At 41.5% G+C, this 16,934-nt stretch overlaps 1 protein-coding gene and 1 pseudogene across 1 annotated transcript in view; one reads left to right on the top strand and one right to left on the bottom strand.

Moving 5' to 3' along the window:
- Positions 1 to 1,223: 1,223 nt before the first annotated feature.
- The window catches only part of LOC128884588 (brefeldin A-inhibited guanine nucleotide-exchange protein 3-like), a 34,839-nt gene continuing 19,128 nt past the window's right edge, over positions 1,224 to 16,934 (bottom strand). The window contains exons 11-16 of the mRNA XM_054138065.1: positions 15,524 to 15,752; positions 13,562 to 13,758; positions 13,054 to 13,138; positions 11,502 to 11,728; positions 8,930 to 10,490; positions 1,224 to 7,495 (exon numbers count right to left, since the gene is read on the bottom strand). Of these exons, the coding sequence (XP_053994040.1) occupies positions 7,352 to 7,495; positions 8,930 to 10,490; positions 11,502 to 11,728; positions 13,054 to 13,138; positions 13,562 to 13,758; positions 15,524 to 15,752 (2,443 nt within the window). The 3' untranslated portion in view covers positions 1,224 to 7,351. The remainder of the gene's footprint in view (positions 7,496 to 8,929; positions 10,491 to 11,501; positions 11,729 to 13,053; positions 13,139 to 13,561; positions 13,759 to 15,523; positions 15,753 to 16,934) is intronic.
- On the top strand, positions 5,758 to 6,625 carry LOC128884589 (uncharacterized; annotated as a pseudogene).

Below are 16,934 nucleotides of genomic sequence, written 5' to 3'. Positions count from 1 at the left end.
TGAAGGTCATCTCTGTTTTTTTAAGTGGAATGGTATGTTTTTTGATTTACATTCTGATAGAGTATTTCAAGACGAATACAATGACCTATTGGGAAAGTTATTTATGGCCTGGGTTAAGCTAATTATGATGGAAAATAATTTACTAATAGTTACAGCATCAATGTCTAAGAAATTAGATTGTCTATTTATATAAAATAGATTTACATAAAATTGAATGCAACTGACGAAAGAGACTTTTGGGACAACCTAACATTTTATTCTCCAAATATTATAACCTAAACTTTACTTTCAATCTTTTTTATATTCTTGCATATTGTTTGCATTTTGTAGGTTCTTGTACATTAAAATTTCCTATAAATGCATAAAGATCCGAAGTCTAGTAATAAGTATTCGTTACAGAAACCAATTCAAAATTAATAAAACCTCATTGTATTTATTTTATTAATAACTTTTAGGGAAAGGAATAATTAACCAACATTCCTACAGATTTTTAGAGTAGAATTTGCGTGAATTAAAGTCTTAAATTAACGTTTAACGATAGCCCTTTATTTCTTTTCTTATTAATTTTATTTTAAATTGGTCTCGGAGACGTCAAAGTCTACAATGCCACATGAAATGAATGACGTCTTCCAAACACCATCGTATGTCAAAGGGTTAATGTGATTTTTATGTTATTATTACTTTGTTCTGTATCGTCGAGAAACTTGTAAAACGATAATGTAAAAATTGCGATGGCGTCCGAATATTAAAGCGACGCGTTGTACGCGCGAGTAGTAGACTACCTCGAAAGAAATATGCTCGTCTCGCGTCGGACGGAACACTTTCCGGTGACTTCTTGCACTTCCTCTTTGCTGATGTTTACTGCCACAGCGAATGGGACGCCAGCACGGGAATAAAAGCATTGGATAGGCCTAGAGGCGGCCGTCGGCGTCGCTCGTAAGCTTTCCTCTTTACGAGGATGACTCGACCGCAGACGAAGAGGCTCTCCCGCCCTTTTCCTGCGCCCGTTAAAATGAACTAAACCGCGTTCCGCGTTTCGTTTCGCAGGAAATCCTCGACACCCCTTCGGTCCCACTCGACGATCGACGCGCGACGTCCATCCAACTTCGAGCTAAACATTTCCTAATAGTCATCTCTTATATCCACGCGTTAACTCTTCTCCCCTAGTGTACTTTGATAACTTTTGAAAATTTACAAATCAAGATTCTTTTTTTTTTCTTACGTTTATTTTTTTTAGTCGCATCAACTCCACAGATCATTAGCGACTACTGAGTGATTTGGTCTTTAAATAAGATTGCTGAGGTGTAAATCGTTGATAAACGAAATTGAATCCGTTAAATGTTCTTTATCATTGAGAGCTTTTTTAATATCACGTGGTATGTTGTGTTTATCCCTTGGAATATTAAACTTTGGACAGACTTCCATCATATGTTGAACTGATAAGTTTGTGTCACAGAGGTTGCATTTCTTTGGAGGATCTCTTGTCATCGGATGGCCGTGGGTCAATCTTGTGTGTCCAATTCTTAAACGGGTTAATATTGTTTGGTTGCGCCTGTTAAGTTCCATTGCAGAGGAGGTTTCGTACACGTCACTTCGAACAGAGAGAATTTTTGAGGAGGCATGAGCTTTCCAATAGGAGTTCCATTCACCAATCACTTTTTTCATAAGATGTTTTTTGAAGTCGTTGTGAAATTAAGATTTTGTTACGTTCCAATAAGACGAAATAACGAAGAGGAAGGCGAAACTCTGTCTGCCAACGAAGATCAGAAATAAAATTTGATGAAGGAAATAAAAAAGTGACGTGATATATATAATTTAATATTTTCTTGAAAATTAAAAGGTTTGGTCATATTCGCGGTTAAAATAAATAATACGATGGAAACGAGAACCAATCTCTCGGTAAAGAATGCAGGAAGAGAAGCGAAACAATCGAAGGGAAATTGCATGCAGCGTTCACAGAAAATTCGGTAAAAATTTCGTACGATGAAACTCGTCCGCTGCGTCCAATTTCTCAACGACATCGACACCGTAAATTCGATCGTACAATTTTATTAATTCGCAGTAATCGATTATTCAACGTTCGTACATTCCTTGTCCATACAGTTTCGTTTGGTAATTGTTAATCGTGCTTCTCGTTCGGCTATCGCATTAACAATTTCAAATACTGCCGCAACAGCGCGTAATAAATGTACGTATTATTCGTACGTACCGTATTCGTTCTTATACGCTTAGGCGGAACGACCAGCTTTAAAATCTTGAATTACAACAGAATTATACGAACAAACGAAACAGGGTCTACGTAGGCACGTTTTATTATCAATTATTAATCCCTCCGCGCTTCTATTAAACGATCCGACCGTTAAACGATACTTACAATTTACAACTTACAACACCGATGGAATTCAGGACAGAATGGAGATGGATTCGCATGGCGATACTTGATTTATACAACAGCGGGTAATTATATATATATCTCTCACTCTCGCTAACTTACAAACGATATACAAAATATATGCGCAATATATTATATCGAAGCGATAAATAAACTGAGAATCGTCGACTAGTATCTAAAGACCAGAACGTGGAAATTAACGATAAAACATCTAGTCTCTCTCGTTGATCGTCGCGACGGATCTTTGCAAGAGTACTATTTACAATAAAATATGACATCGTTACGTTCTTTCTTCGAATCCGAGAACATCTTTGGCAAACCTTTTTGATCTCTCGAAATCCCCCGGTTCCGACAAAGGATACAAATGTAATAACTTTTTGCTCTAAACGTTTCGCTAACTTCCAAATTCAAAAACAACTTTTGAGTCTCAAGTCTGATCATTGTTTCTCCCATTCTTCTGCTTTCCTCGTTAACAGACTAATTTTCGGATGCCCGTTTAAACTGATTCTTCTTGTCAACTAAGGGAAGAAGACAGGAAATACAGTTCCGACGATTAAGAAGAAATTAATTTACAGAGTGATCGTTAAATACGCGTAAGTGTTTTCAATGAACATCGAAAAGGAACGTAGTTGCGGTGATACGATGTTAACCCTTTGCACTCGAGGCCTTCTTTTCTGGGGTCTACTAGCAACTCGAGATGTATCTTAGCATTCTATTGCCATGAATTCTAAGCTATCTAGATTTGAGAATAAGGTCACCTTTATTTATACGATTATTTATCGTACGGTTTACCTCACCGACCATCATTTTATCGACATTTCGAGCTCGAGAGAGATTAAACCTAAAGAAACATTAGGTATCGTAGATTTGCTGCGTGAAACCTAATGGTGATTGACAGTCACCTCTCGAGTGCAAAGGGTTAAAGTAATCTCTAAAGCTCTATCTCCAAATTGTCGTAACGAAGCTTGTCTATACCAGTAAATAGGATTGCCAACATCATCCTCTTTTGGAACAAGTAACTTCTTTCTCAGCTCTGTCCGTGTTATTATCAACAAGTGTGATTTCTTTCGAATAAATTAACGGTATCGAACCATTTACGACTAATTTACGGTGAATTAATACAATAGGTTGTCTGGAAAGTCCATGCCGATTTTTGTTAGGTAGTCCAGGTCTGGATATATCGGAATAATTGAAAACAAATAACACGAATACGTCCCTTAGAAGGTGGAAAGGTTGTGGAACAAAATGCTATCTATATAAGTCGCTAAATATGTATCAAAATTCAAATGCGCCTTCAAATTTTTTTTTAAAAATTAGCACGAACTTTCTGGACAACCTACAAGTATCAAAGAAAATTTGTTATTAGTAAGTAAATTTGTTGCCTTAGAAGCTGCGATAGTATTAACATGTTTAAAAATAGTTGTTTAGTCAGTGTAATAAGTATTCGTACAGGAACCAATTTAAAATAAATTTAAAATAAATTGGTTCCTGTACAAATACTTCTTACATCGACTGCACATATTTTTGCCGAATTTTTAAACCATTATTAATGGCCCCATGAGTTATGTAACATACAATCAAAATTTTCCTCATTTTGTAATTTTAAGGGGGAAAAACTAATTATGTCCGCTTAGGTAGAAATTCTTTTCTGTTTATTTTTTAATAAAGGTTACCAGTGTAACTTTCTATTTTCTCCTGATTCTTAAACCGGATACATTAACTTCAAAATACAGCCAGTGTAATAAGTATTCGTACAGCAACCAATTTAAAATAAATTGTTCCTGTACGAATACTTATTACACTGACTGTAGTTACCAAATTACTTGACACGAACCTATCGTTCTTAATAACTTATTTCATCTTTTGTTTCTAACGAATAAAAATCACAAATTTTTATCACAATTGGTCCATACCAGATATCGAACGCAATAGTACGACAGATACGCACGACGAAGGGTGAATACATATTACGCTCTTCATTTATGCTGGATGTAGTTGGCAACTCTATCGGTTCTTTCAAATCGCTTTTCTATCCTACTCTCATACTCCTAATTTGTCCTTTGAAGCTTAAGAACCACCCTGTATACTACTTCAGAGTCAAAGATCAAACTCATCCGGAATCGTATCGTCCTTACACTTCCAAAAGATAATTGAAATCATATCCGAGAGTCAATGTCGGAGCCTCGGTCTGGAAAAGTATCGTACGTTGTTTTAAAAAATTTGAAACAATCGACGGGAGCGAACCGTTCTTACCATCGCACGTACTAGAACGTCGAGGTGCGCCGCGCGCATTTCGACGTTGGAAGCGAGACTCTGGTAGGTACATCCGACCCCGCGACTGAACCGCAAACTACAGTTAAGCGCAAAGAGCATAAAATGAGAATCGAGAGATGTGCGTGCAGAGTGGGTCGTAAATAAAATTCTTGTCTCTCCGTGTCGACGCGTCTAGGCGCGCGCGGTGAACTAGAGACAAGATGGAAACGGGACAACGTTTCTTTCGCTCGTGGAAAATCGAGGATGAGGTATCGAGTGCGTCGCGTTTCCGTTGTTTAGGACGAATTCGGGAGGCTTCGACGTCTTCGCGAAACTTGGAATCAGCTTGGTTAGCAACGGCGACACTCGAAACGGTTTTTGGTCTTCACAAGCGTGGAAGCTTTTACCGTTCCCTTTTCTCTTAGGGATGAAAATTCGGTTAAGAATGCGTTTCTCGACGCAAGCGGGTTTTTCGAAATCGTTTATCGTTCGTCGATCTCTCGATGCACGGTAACACTAGCTAAATTAACCCTTTGTATTCGAGGTCTTTTTTTCTGGTATTTAGCAGCAACTCGAGATGCTTTCTTAGCATTCTATTGCCACGAATGTTAAGATTATATTTACTTCGAAAATGAGATCTCTAATTTGAGATTTGAGAATCAGGTCACCTTTGGCTCAACGACGATCATTTTATCGATCACTTCGAGTTCCAGAGATATTAAACCTAAAGGAAACCTAGTGGTGACTGAGAGCTACCTCTCGAGTGCAAAGGGTTAACTCTGGAATGGTCTTTTTACAGTTAATTGCGTTTAATTGAGTTAAATTGGATGAGCTTTTAAGTTTTACTCGTTAACGACAGCATAGCCTGGGATGAATCCGGGTTTGACATCTTCGCGAACCTTGGAATCAAAAGTCTACTGTGCTAGGAATATCGTCCGAGGTGGTTTAAGATATCTTCGTTGCCATGGAAGCTTTTTTATAATAAAGGGTGTCCCAAAATTAACGCAAGATTTGAATTTGCCGCAATTTTTGCAGTAAATTGTTGGGCAAACACTGAAGAAAGAACAATTTGACAGCCGAACGTGTTTTCATTATTGAACAATATTTCAAGAATGATGAAAGTTTGACGGCCGCAGTTCGAAAATTTTATACAAAATATGGTAAAAATAGTGTTTTTACCTCGTTAGCTGTGAAAAGATTAACCCTTTCGGTGCTCTACGAGAGTATACACAAATTATTTTGTTCTTGTCGTGTTCAAGACGAGTTACATCGCATGAACTTTTTAAATAGGAAAGAGTTCAAGATGAGTTAACTCATTAACTCATTAACTCATTAATTAATTGACTCATTGACTCATTAACTCCTTAATAATAAGCTCATGCGATTTAACTCGTCTTAAGCACGACAAGAACAAAATAATTTGACGAGTATACTCGCGCAGAGCATCGAAAAGATTACTTGAGAAATTCAGGGAGACTAGATCAGTTGGAGACGCTAAACACACCAGTCGTCCAAAAACAAGCAATGGTCGAATGATGCCTCCAGCCCAAAATCCGCACAAAACGGTGACTCGTTGTGGGTGCAATTGTTGTTCGACAATTACATGTGAGTTCTCCAAACCCCAAACACGGCAATTTTGACGATTAACAAAGCCATCAAGGTAAAAATGTGCTTCATTGTTTTTTGTTTTTTAACCTTTTGCACTCGAGGCCTTTTTTTCTGGTATCTGCCAGAAACTCTGGCAGAAATACAGAGATGTTTCTTAGTATTCTATTGCCATGAATTCTAAGCTATCTAGATTTTAGAATAAGATCACCTTTACCTCGCCGACAATCATTTTATTAAAATATCGGTCAATAATGAAAACACGTTGTCATATCGTATAACGCTCCATTTATACTAACCCTAAACTCTCAGTTCTCAAATTATTCTTTCTTCAGGCTTGCCAACAATTTACTGCGAACATGCCGACAAATTAAAATCTTGCGTTAATTTTAGGACACCCTTTAGTTGTATTCTCTCCAACGAGGAAAGATTCGGATAGAAGTAGTTTGTCGTTTCTCGTGAAAAAGAATCGGTCATGATTAACAATAAGTATTTCCATTCGAAGCGAGAGAACGACGTTCTCGACCTCTTCGATCCGGGCTAACATAGTCCAGGTTAGATCTGGTTTAGGTCCTTCGTGGAATCGATGTTCGACATCGTTAGCGGCGATGACACGAAAAATGGTCCTCGATAGTGTCAACCATGAAAACTCCTTTGGTGTGTCTCTCTCTTAAAGCTTGAAAATCCCAGCGAGATGTACAGTTTTTAAAGTAACTGTGATTTCGATAACCGTTCTCTTCGAAAAGAATCGAATGGGATATCTTTTGCTGAAATACGAGAGAAAATTCGTCGATCGATTTATACACAGCGATACGATCTTCGGATGTTACTTATTCGACAATTGACTCGGATCGTCGATCCAACGGTGTTTCTTCTCCGTGTGATATGGAAGATTGAAAGTTGTTTCCGTATATGTCAACCGAGATCGATTGATTCTTAGAGTAAGAAAGTCTTATAAATATTCGATGATGCTCGCGGGGTTGCATAGACGCCGCTCGACCGATGTCCGACATCTTGGTATCGTCCGTGTGTTCGGGCACCGAAACGATTTCAGATCGAATCGTGAAAATACATCTGTTCCCAGATGTATCGAAGCTGCCCCTAATTGCTCGTTAAACCGTACAACACCGCAATTCGATGAAAAAGAGCCGACAATCGCTGCTTGAGGACTTGATCCATCGCGTGTCTGGTAAGGATTCGCACGCCGCTCACGAAAACCGGAAGCAACGGAGTCAGTTGATCATCCTGCGAAGAGTTTTTCAATTTAATATTAGCATCGAACGAGATACGTTAATCGGGACTAATAGAGAAATGGGAGAAGAACCCAACTCGAATAATATCGACATTTATTTAATTTAATAATAATAATACCGCAAGAGTTGCAGCAATTATAAAATCAAAAGAAACTCCCGCGAAGTATTAATTATTTATAAATTCAGGTGAATTTCGTTTCTTTTATGAAGTTTTAAAAATGTAACAATTGTACAAATACTTATTGCTTCTATATTTCTATCGATTTCTTGTTTTTTTTTCTTGTTAATTTCGCACTTTATATAAATAACTAAATTTTTTGTACCTTAAGGCCCCATACCACAGTGCGCGCGCGGTAAGTATTTTTAATAATTTTTTTCGAGCAAACGATGAATGTTTTTTTTTTTCATTGATACTTCTATCCAATATATACATAAATAAGACACTACACAAATTTTCTTATCCAAATATTACGAATAGTTTGCGGTGTACACCGCTACACTCTGACGAAGTTGCTGCTTGGTGGTTGACAGCGATTAAGCTATACGGTTCATCTGAAGAAAAAAAATATATATATTTATAAACTAGACATATAGGTTTACAGCACCACGTAGGAATTTCTTTATAAAGGGTCCCTTTCTATTTTATTTTTATTCATAAAGAATGAAAATAATGCATGCTGGTCCGCCATTTATTTTTTAAGGACATCGAAATTTTCCTACGTGATGCTATAAACCTATATGTCTAGTTTATAAATATATACCTTTTTTTTTTCTTCAGATGAACCGTATGGCTTAATCGCTGTCAACCACCAAGCAGTGATTTCGGCAGAGTGTCCTTTTGATAGCGGCGTACACCGCAAACTTGGATTACGTCGATTGTTTCAAATTTTTTAAAACAACGTACGATTCTTTTCCAGACCGAGGCTCCGACATTGACAAAAATATTTGGATAAGAAAATTTGTGTAGTCTTTTATTTATGTATATATTGGATAGAAGTATCAATGAAAAAAAAAACATTCATCGTTTGCTCGAAAAAAATTATTAAAAATACACTTACCGCGCGCGCACTGTGGTATGGGGCCTCAACTATTTTAGAGATTTCCAAGAATATGTAAAATATCGTTGTTTACAAAAAATAAGTTAATAAATTACAATTTCACAGTTTTTCTTTTTGAAAATTAATCGGTCTACGAATACTTTCTACGCCCACTAGATCTCGAATAACGTTATTTCAAAAGCGTCCAGGTTTTGCGGTAATTGCTGAGATGACAAAGATTCTTCGATTTAACTCGAAAATTGACCGATATCGTAGTTTACTCGTGGCAAAGTGGTCTGCGCGTCAAAAGTTACGCAGAATTACATAGAAGATTAACGAAGTTTTAAACGAAAGTTGGAAAGAATCGATAGAAATTTAAAGGTGCTCACCGACAAAGCTAGAGTCCAATCCAATATGGTGCCGAGAGTCTCGGCCCAAGCCTTCCTGTGCGCCTCGCTGTCTTTATGAATGTTACTCTTTCGCTGGAACAAAGTTTCCCTCGTTTGCGTCGGGATTTCATAACTGTCAACGCTCGTTTCGTCACCGTCGTCCTTCAAAAACGGATTTGTTCTGAAGCCTCTTTTGCTGCGCTCGTAGTCGCGCAACAGTTCGTCGATGTTATCCAAGAACTGCGGCGAGCCTGTCTCCTCTTTCTCCTCGATCTTCGCAGACACTCGCGGGGACATCTCGATATCGTTCGAAGAGCTGGACACGGTCGATCCTTGCGTTCTTCTCAACTCCATCACCGATCTGCACCTCGATACCGCCGAATCAAGACCCACGAATCTCTCAACGTTCTCCGCTTCGCTCGCCACGACGAATTTCAGAGAATTCCTGCGGGAGAGCAAACAGGCTTCGCTTTTTCTCCTCTCGGGTCTCGACTTTTGATACGTAGCTATCTCGTCAAAGGTCAGGCTGGCGTTCGCCGTCTTTGCTTCCAGCATGGACAACGGGAAACAGTCCGCGGACTCGGTCCTCTTCAGCGGGCTGAGCTCGTAGTACAGGTTGTCCTGTTCGTTTATCAGCAACGGCGGAGCTGGTGTCGTCGAGCTGTACTTTCCGTCGATGTAACCCTCGCTGGAGGTGCCACCGGATCGATCGGGATAAACGACTTTCTCCGTAAAGGAGCCTAACCTCGAAACGGGCCTCGAGTCATCGGTTTCCGGTTCGGACTGCGGACCGGAATCAGTCGAATACTCCACCGCTAGATCGGAAAGTCTGAAGGGTCTGTCATCGTCGTCGGACTCTGCTCCAAGCTCCTCCAATCCGCTCTCGTCGTCCAAGTTGGGACTGTAGTCTTCGATGTCCTCAGGTTCTTCCTGTTCCTCCTGGTCCATTTGGTATCCCGACTCCTCCGTGGTCGGCTCGGTCAGCGCCGGCGTGACTCTGTCGTTAACGATCGGCTCCTTCCTGGTGATCTCCGGATAGTCATCGGGCTGCGCTACCAACAGGAATATCTTCCTCTCCGAGAAATTGTCCACTCTGGTGTGCTTCCCGTCCTCGTCTAAAACCACCTCCGCGTAGCTCTCGCAGAGTTCTTCGAACGTGTTGCGCAGCTGTTTCAAGTATTTCGACAGCTTTCGGAGACTAGAGCTTTTCGAAGGGTTTGTATCGTCTGGGCTCGAGGTCAGCATCGATTTCACAGTTTCCAGGGTCACTTCGGTGGTGCCTTCCATTTCGCGCAGGCACAGCTCGAACAGCGTGACTATCTTGACAGTCCAAGCAGCTCCGGCCTGTTGATAGAGGTTCGCGGGTTGTCGGAGGTTGGCCACCTTTTGTACTAAGAATTTCAGGCCGGGACGACAGTCGAACTTTAAGGCAGCAGCGTAGGAGAGATCCAGGGCCGAGAAGAAGATGTCCACGTGGCGGCTGGATAGGTACGAGAGACACCCGTGTACGAAAGGTTTTGGCGACGCCGAAGACGCTGAATGCGGTATCACGTGGGATAAACTGGAATTGTATCATACATTGTTTATGTTATCGCTATAGTTATGGTTATAGCACTGAATAATAAATTGCCACTTTCTCGACACATTCGCGACCGGCACATATTTTACGTTTCTATTGTAATACCGAGTATGGACGAAAATAGTAAAATTCTGAAGATGGAAATGGCAAAGTATCGTTAGGGTAAAAATAAAAATTACGAAATATGTCTTGAAACATCAATGTTGTAAATATGTGGTGTATAAGGTAAAGAGATTTTCATGATTTTTTCGTAACTAGGAATAGAATTTGGAGTGACATGAATTCACGTCAGCGGTCGCGAATGTGTTAAGCGGCTTGGAACATTAAGAAATGAAGAAAAATAATTTCTTTGTAATTAAAATTTAAGCGATTCTGAATACTTCTGTGCGATCAGAATTTAATTTAGAGCACTGGAAGTGGTAAAATTTTATATATATCTATTTTATTACATGTATAATTTTAATACATATATTATTTATAATAATAAGTGCAATTATATTCTGTAACATACTAATGTATTACTTATTGTACTACATTTTATTCAAATTTTTCGTGCATATTTTGCATATTTTTCGTACATATTTTGGATATTTTTCACGCATATTTGGATACGCATGTTACATGTTTATCGTGCATAAATATGCAATATATTTGCATATGTTTGAAAACATAAATATTCAAAATATGCAAAATAAAAAATGTATTTTCATAATACTCAAATTTCAAAACAAATTTCTGTCTAGGTCCCATTCTTTTAATTATTTCCTATAAAAATATGCATTTGCATAAACTTCCGCAGTGTACTTATCATTGATATGTGGGAGGGCTTACCGGTAGCCTACTTAGCCCCCATTTAAATAAATTTGTTTGCATTAAACGTAGCAAGAGCGCAAAATTCTTTTCTTACGGATTTGTAGAGCGCATAAATAGTGCATTATTGCGCAATTTTTTCCTTAAATTTTATTTAAGTGGGGAAGATTCTACTGTACATACCTGGGAAAAGATGAGTCGGCACCTTGCAATAGAACACTGGCGATGCAATGGATGAGCATCTGGTGAACCAATAGACCGACCACCAGTGCTCTGAGCTGAACTCTAACGATGTAGAGGTCAGGATTGAGAGTGGAGCCCACCGAAGGTGGATACAAGAGGAAGACGTACGACCTGTCGTCGGAGGTTCTCGAGGTGTCCTCGGTGCGTTGTTCCTCGAGGAGGAACACCTAGAGAGACGAGCATAAGAACGTCAGTTCCTCGTGGATCGAGGGTTGACGTCTGATCGCACGATTTTTCGTAGATTCTCGAAACGTGTACGCACATCTATTGGACGTACTGATAGCTTTCGTGAATCTTAGATTCGAGAAACTACGGAAGCGATCGTGCTGTAGCAATGATGTCGCGATGTCGTGACTAAGGATGACGTATCAGTTCGCGAATAATCATTAAAGTTTAAGTAATATCGGTGGTTCTAGCTCAACCTATCGCGATAACGTTTTTACGCTCGCGCTCGGTCGATAAAATACGTGTGCATTCTACGAAAGCTGCAGCTTCTAGAATAGGTGTCGTATATCTCATCGCGTACATATTATGTGACAGTGAAATTCTAGCCATGGACTCAAGCCATGGATTTTAATGGTGATACGCAAGACCGTGCCAAGTTAAATTTAAATGATATCTCGGCCAACGACGGGGTCCTTCCGTTCTTCCATTTTTCATTTTCCATACGCGTTCAATTTTCCGGCAATCGCGTTTATCGATAGGTGTACCCGAAACGAGTCGATAATATAATCGAAAGATTATATTATCATGATACCTGTCATCGTATCCGACATCGGTACGTTACACTTGGACGACCGAAAGATCTCACGGACGAGGATGAATTTAGCGTCGAAGGACCTCGTCGAGGAGGTTCCGCAGCTTGACCTGTGCCTTCTACCAGCGAGTGCAAACATCTAAACGAGGTGATCGGTTTGCCCAATCGTTTCGTCTCATTGTCAGCGTCGACAGGCTTGCTCGATTCCTCCCCGTCCTTCTCGCGCGCTTCCGATCCCGTCGCGAAGGCCGATCGAAAGGAATGAGGGTGCAACACAAGAACCAATTAGCAGATAATGAAAGCATCTGTATTTGACAGTGTGCATCGAGCGGTACAAAAATACACATTTTAAAAGACGCGAAGGTATTGAGGATGCGCAGTTCCGTACAAACATTCGATATCGTTTCGTTTAGATATTTCTTTGGAACGCTTCGACGGTCGTCTAATCGCAACGCTGCGCGGCGGCATAGAATTCGAGTAAAGGTCGATTCAGACTATACGACACGACAAAACATTAGAACACGCGTTTTAATGGAACTATTCACACTATTCCCGTTGACGTTCAGGTCGGTGTCTGTCAAGTGTGAATAGTTCCATTAAAACGCGTGTTTTAACGTTTTGTCGTGTCGAAGCCGGTACGTGTCGTTGCCGGAACGTGACGGTCCGTGTCGACCATAGTCTGAATCGACCTTAATTGTCCAGGTACGACAACGGACGTGTCTCGTTAATAAAAACTTGGATTCTACGCCACCGTATGCCATCGATCAGCCAAACAGATGCAAGCTCGAACACACGCAAAGCGCACAATTCACGAGGCACGCTGTGTAGCAAAAGTAACAAAATATAGAGAACATGAGAAATCTAGATCGTCTACGATCGCAATTTGCGAGACCGAGAATTCTCCGATAAAAACGATATCCGAAGGCAGAAAGCGGTTGCAGTCGATTAAATCGCGTACTCGCGAGGAACACGGATCGTTAGCAGGCCTGTCGACGACGCGAACGTCGCGAAACTCTTTTCGATCGCGCGATAGACAGATCTCGTTACGTTTGTCCGATCGTTTCATCGTTTTCTAAATTCGTCTCGTTGCAAGAAAAATCGATGCGGTACATTCGTTCGTCTGTTTGCTTTGCCCTAACGTTTCATTCTTTTCGTTTCGTGTGTTTTCTTTTGTTTCCTTTTTCGTTATCTGTTTTGTTTTTTTTTAAAATCCATGACGTGAGTTACCGTGGACGGCTAGAGCCAATGGGGGCCCGTGTTCGACGTAGTGTTAGTGTAATCGGGGGGTGTCGTGTGCTGCCTACAACCGACGGAGTAGGAGGTAGTGTGCTGGTCGAGCAGTGTCGTCTCAATGGTCATCGAATCCTGGAAAGGTGTCGTCGGCAGTGACGCCGCATTCTGCCTCTTGATGGCAGACAATACCTCGCGCAGCTGGCTCACCTGAGAGCAAGTCAGGTCAGGAGGGCACCACGTGTGTCTCTCTCGCGGACAATTGCCGATATTATACACAACACTCTCTCACTCATTCCCATCGACACCCGAGCAAAGTTACGTTACGGATTCTAAAAAGAAAAAAAGAAAAAAAGAAACAAGATGTCTCAAGACAGGTAAACTCGCTTGCATAGAATCGGTTGACTTCGCGAAAACGAGAAGAAAATTTTAACACATTGCGTGCGGGTGTACTTCGCCGCGGACTTGCGCGTGCAGCGGGCGTTTTTTCGTGAGTCTCGCGGGAGTTTGTTCATTCGATATAATCGCAATAAATTGGAAACTACTTCGTCTCTGTCAACGAAACTTTTAAATTTTTCACTTAAATATATGCTCTATAATTATTTTAACAAACCAATGACATTTTTCCGAAATCATGAAAATAGACAATTTTTAGAGTTTTACTATGTATTCAAAAATATTTATTCGTAATAAGTACTAATAGCAATGATGAGACTTTAATATTTCTTCGCAGCGCGGTATCGTTCGAAGCATTTGCCTCTGTGAAGCGGAAAATTGCATACGTATAATACAGGGTGCGGCAGAAAATTTGATCTCTAAGTTGTATTCGTCCTAGCACGAAAGCACTTCGAGTTCTTTTACATTTCTGTTCGATTCTCCATTAAAAAAAAAAAAGTACATAAATATATTTTGTTCAGAATTTTCCAACTTGCTTAATACGTTCACGCTAGCGCGTACCACCGGTGGCTCATGCTCGCGTGTCTGTCATATAGCGTGTACCACAGGACAGCCCCGTGGTAAGAAACACAAATAGCAGCGCCGGTTTAAATGTATTAACGTATTTTTTTCAGATGTCGAACATTTAAGGAGAATAGACTTTAATCGTCGTTTCTCTTCCTTTTAGGTAATAGTAACAATTTTGTACATTTGTAAATATTGTATAGTTAACAGACGATGTACAGTTATTGTATAGAGCAACACAGTTCATCTATTTTCTTGGAAAGTTCCAATTATTACCTTTTGTTTTATATATGTACTTTGATTAATATCTTCTTCAGTGGCAGACTGCGAAAATCATAAAAGTACGTTTCCCGCATACAATGTGTTAATGCACAAGATCGAACGGTAATCGATTCATTTCACCGATCGCTGACAAACGGTCGATCGATTCCGTGCAAAAGCGACGAAGGACAATGTTCGGACTTCGAGGACGTGTCGGACTTCAGAGCGTGCAGTCCGATCGATACCAAACGTGTAATCGAAGTTCGTAAGTTCAAGATTTGCCGAGAACGAGGTCGTGGAAAAACTTGTGGAGCATCACGAATCGCGAGCAACTCCCGACACTCTTAGTTATAGAAGAGCAAAATTCTCGAGGACGCGTTTCGTATAACGCTATACTTACACGTTTTACCGCTTCGACGTTGAAGCATCGAGCTAATATCGACACCATTTAATTTCGCGTGTACTTACGCGAGAAGATAGAAAATGGCTGCACACCCCCTCGGGCCGCGAACGTCTTACAACGCCGAACAGTGTGCTCTCGATGCAAATTAGGGAACAGCGATCAAGGGATCGGTCTCTAGTTCGCGGTGTCCGCTGATCACGCAATCACCGAACGTCAGCATAGTCGAACGGGTACGCTCGTGGCGAACAGTGAAGGCACAAAGAAGCACAACGAACGTCAATCAGCCAGAAGTGAAATAGTTTCTTCCGGATCGATAGGTTCGGACACGGAAGCAACAACGAGACGACCTACCTGAGCGGCGAGCTGTCGTAGACGTTCCGATTCCTCGAGTGTCGCATCCCGTCGGGCGGCAACCTTGACCTGTGCAACGTCACCGTAAAAGGATTCCGATCTCGGTGAGAAAGCCATGGTCAGCTGGTGCAACTCTTGCAACGAATTCGAGCAGGCACGGTAACAGGCAACGCCGCAAACCTCCCATTGTTCTGGGGTGAGAAGCGGACCGCTGCTCACGAGTACGTGCCTATGAAAAACGAGATTTTGCCTGTGTTGATCTGTCGATATGTCGGCCCGAATGAATAAACTAGGGCGTTCTGGATTCTATCGGCGCGAGTTCCGGCCACGACGATCGAGAGTTTTCGATCGTTGGGACGAGTGTTACATAAAAGTAGCATCTTGGTTACTCGATTACGTCGAGGACGGATACTCGAAGCTCCGTTCGATACCAGACTCCAGGAGGACGATTTCTCTTTGATTATTATTTGTTAGGACTAGGCTCGGTTCCTTCGTCCTTTTTCTCTCCGCGACGGCGACGCGAGGAGACACGCGAATCCAGGTCCGGCTCGGCGAGAGAAGCGGGTTGCTACCAAGAGTGGGTGACTCTAGGATTTCAGATCAGGATCCCGTTCGTCGATTCACTGCCAGGCTAGCTATCTGCCCGCGAACCTGTCCCGTTTTTAAACTCCGCGCACGCCTGTACATCGATACCTCGCGACCGACCCCGGCCGGGATTGAATTACACAGCTCGACGTACGCCGTGCATTAATACGGAGAAAACGCGCGAATGGATCCAGCCAGGCCAGAGATAGAGAAAGACGAATGTCCGAGCCGGGGGCTGCACCGTGTGTGCGCTGCACCCATGGCACCGTGTGCACGTGTGTTGTTGGCACGACGCTCCGGGGGTGTCGAGTGTCGGTGGCTACCTTATCCCACCGGACAGCCTGTCAAGCTTCGTTATCATCTTACACGCACGCTACGCCCGTAACGACGATATATCTAACCTCCGTCGATGTACATTCCATCGAACCTCCGCGTTATGATTCACCCTTTCTCTCTCTACCGATCGTTCTACTCCGCCGCGAAAGACTAGCGCCGTCTCCGTTCACGTTCGCTTCGCAGTTTCAATTTCGATCGGCACCGACCGGATAATCGCGAATCTTCCTCGTGATTCGCGGATATACCGCTCAGTGGATAATGTTCAACGATTTCGGAGCCCTCGGGGGCTGTACCGGTGTTTGTAGGTTCAGTACGGCCTTAGCAACCCCGAGGTATCCGGGCTAGAGGCCCGCTGACCCGGGTCAGCCAATAGATGAGAAGTAAGGGATACTGCAAACAGTATTATAAGAATGCAGAAGTCATGTAAGACGATGATGAAAACTTTACGCCAGGTACGTGAAAAAGTAGAGAATTCAAGGAGTTATCATAG

The sequence above is a fragment of the Hylaeus volcanicus genome, chromosome 1 (genome assembly GCF_026283585.1).
Source record: "Hylaeus volcanicus isolate JK05 chromosome 1, UHH_iyHylVolc1.0_haploid, whole genome shotgun sequence".
Classification (NCBI taxonomy): Eukaryota; Metazoa; Arthropoda; class Insecta; order Hymenoptera; family Colletidae; genus Hylaeus; species Hylaeus volcanicus.
Note: the sequence above shows the minus strand (reverse complement) of the source record. Positions and strands in the feature narration are given on the sequence as shown.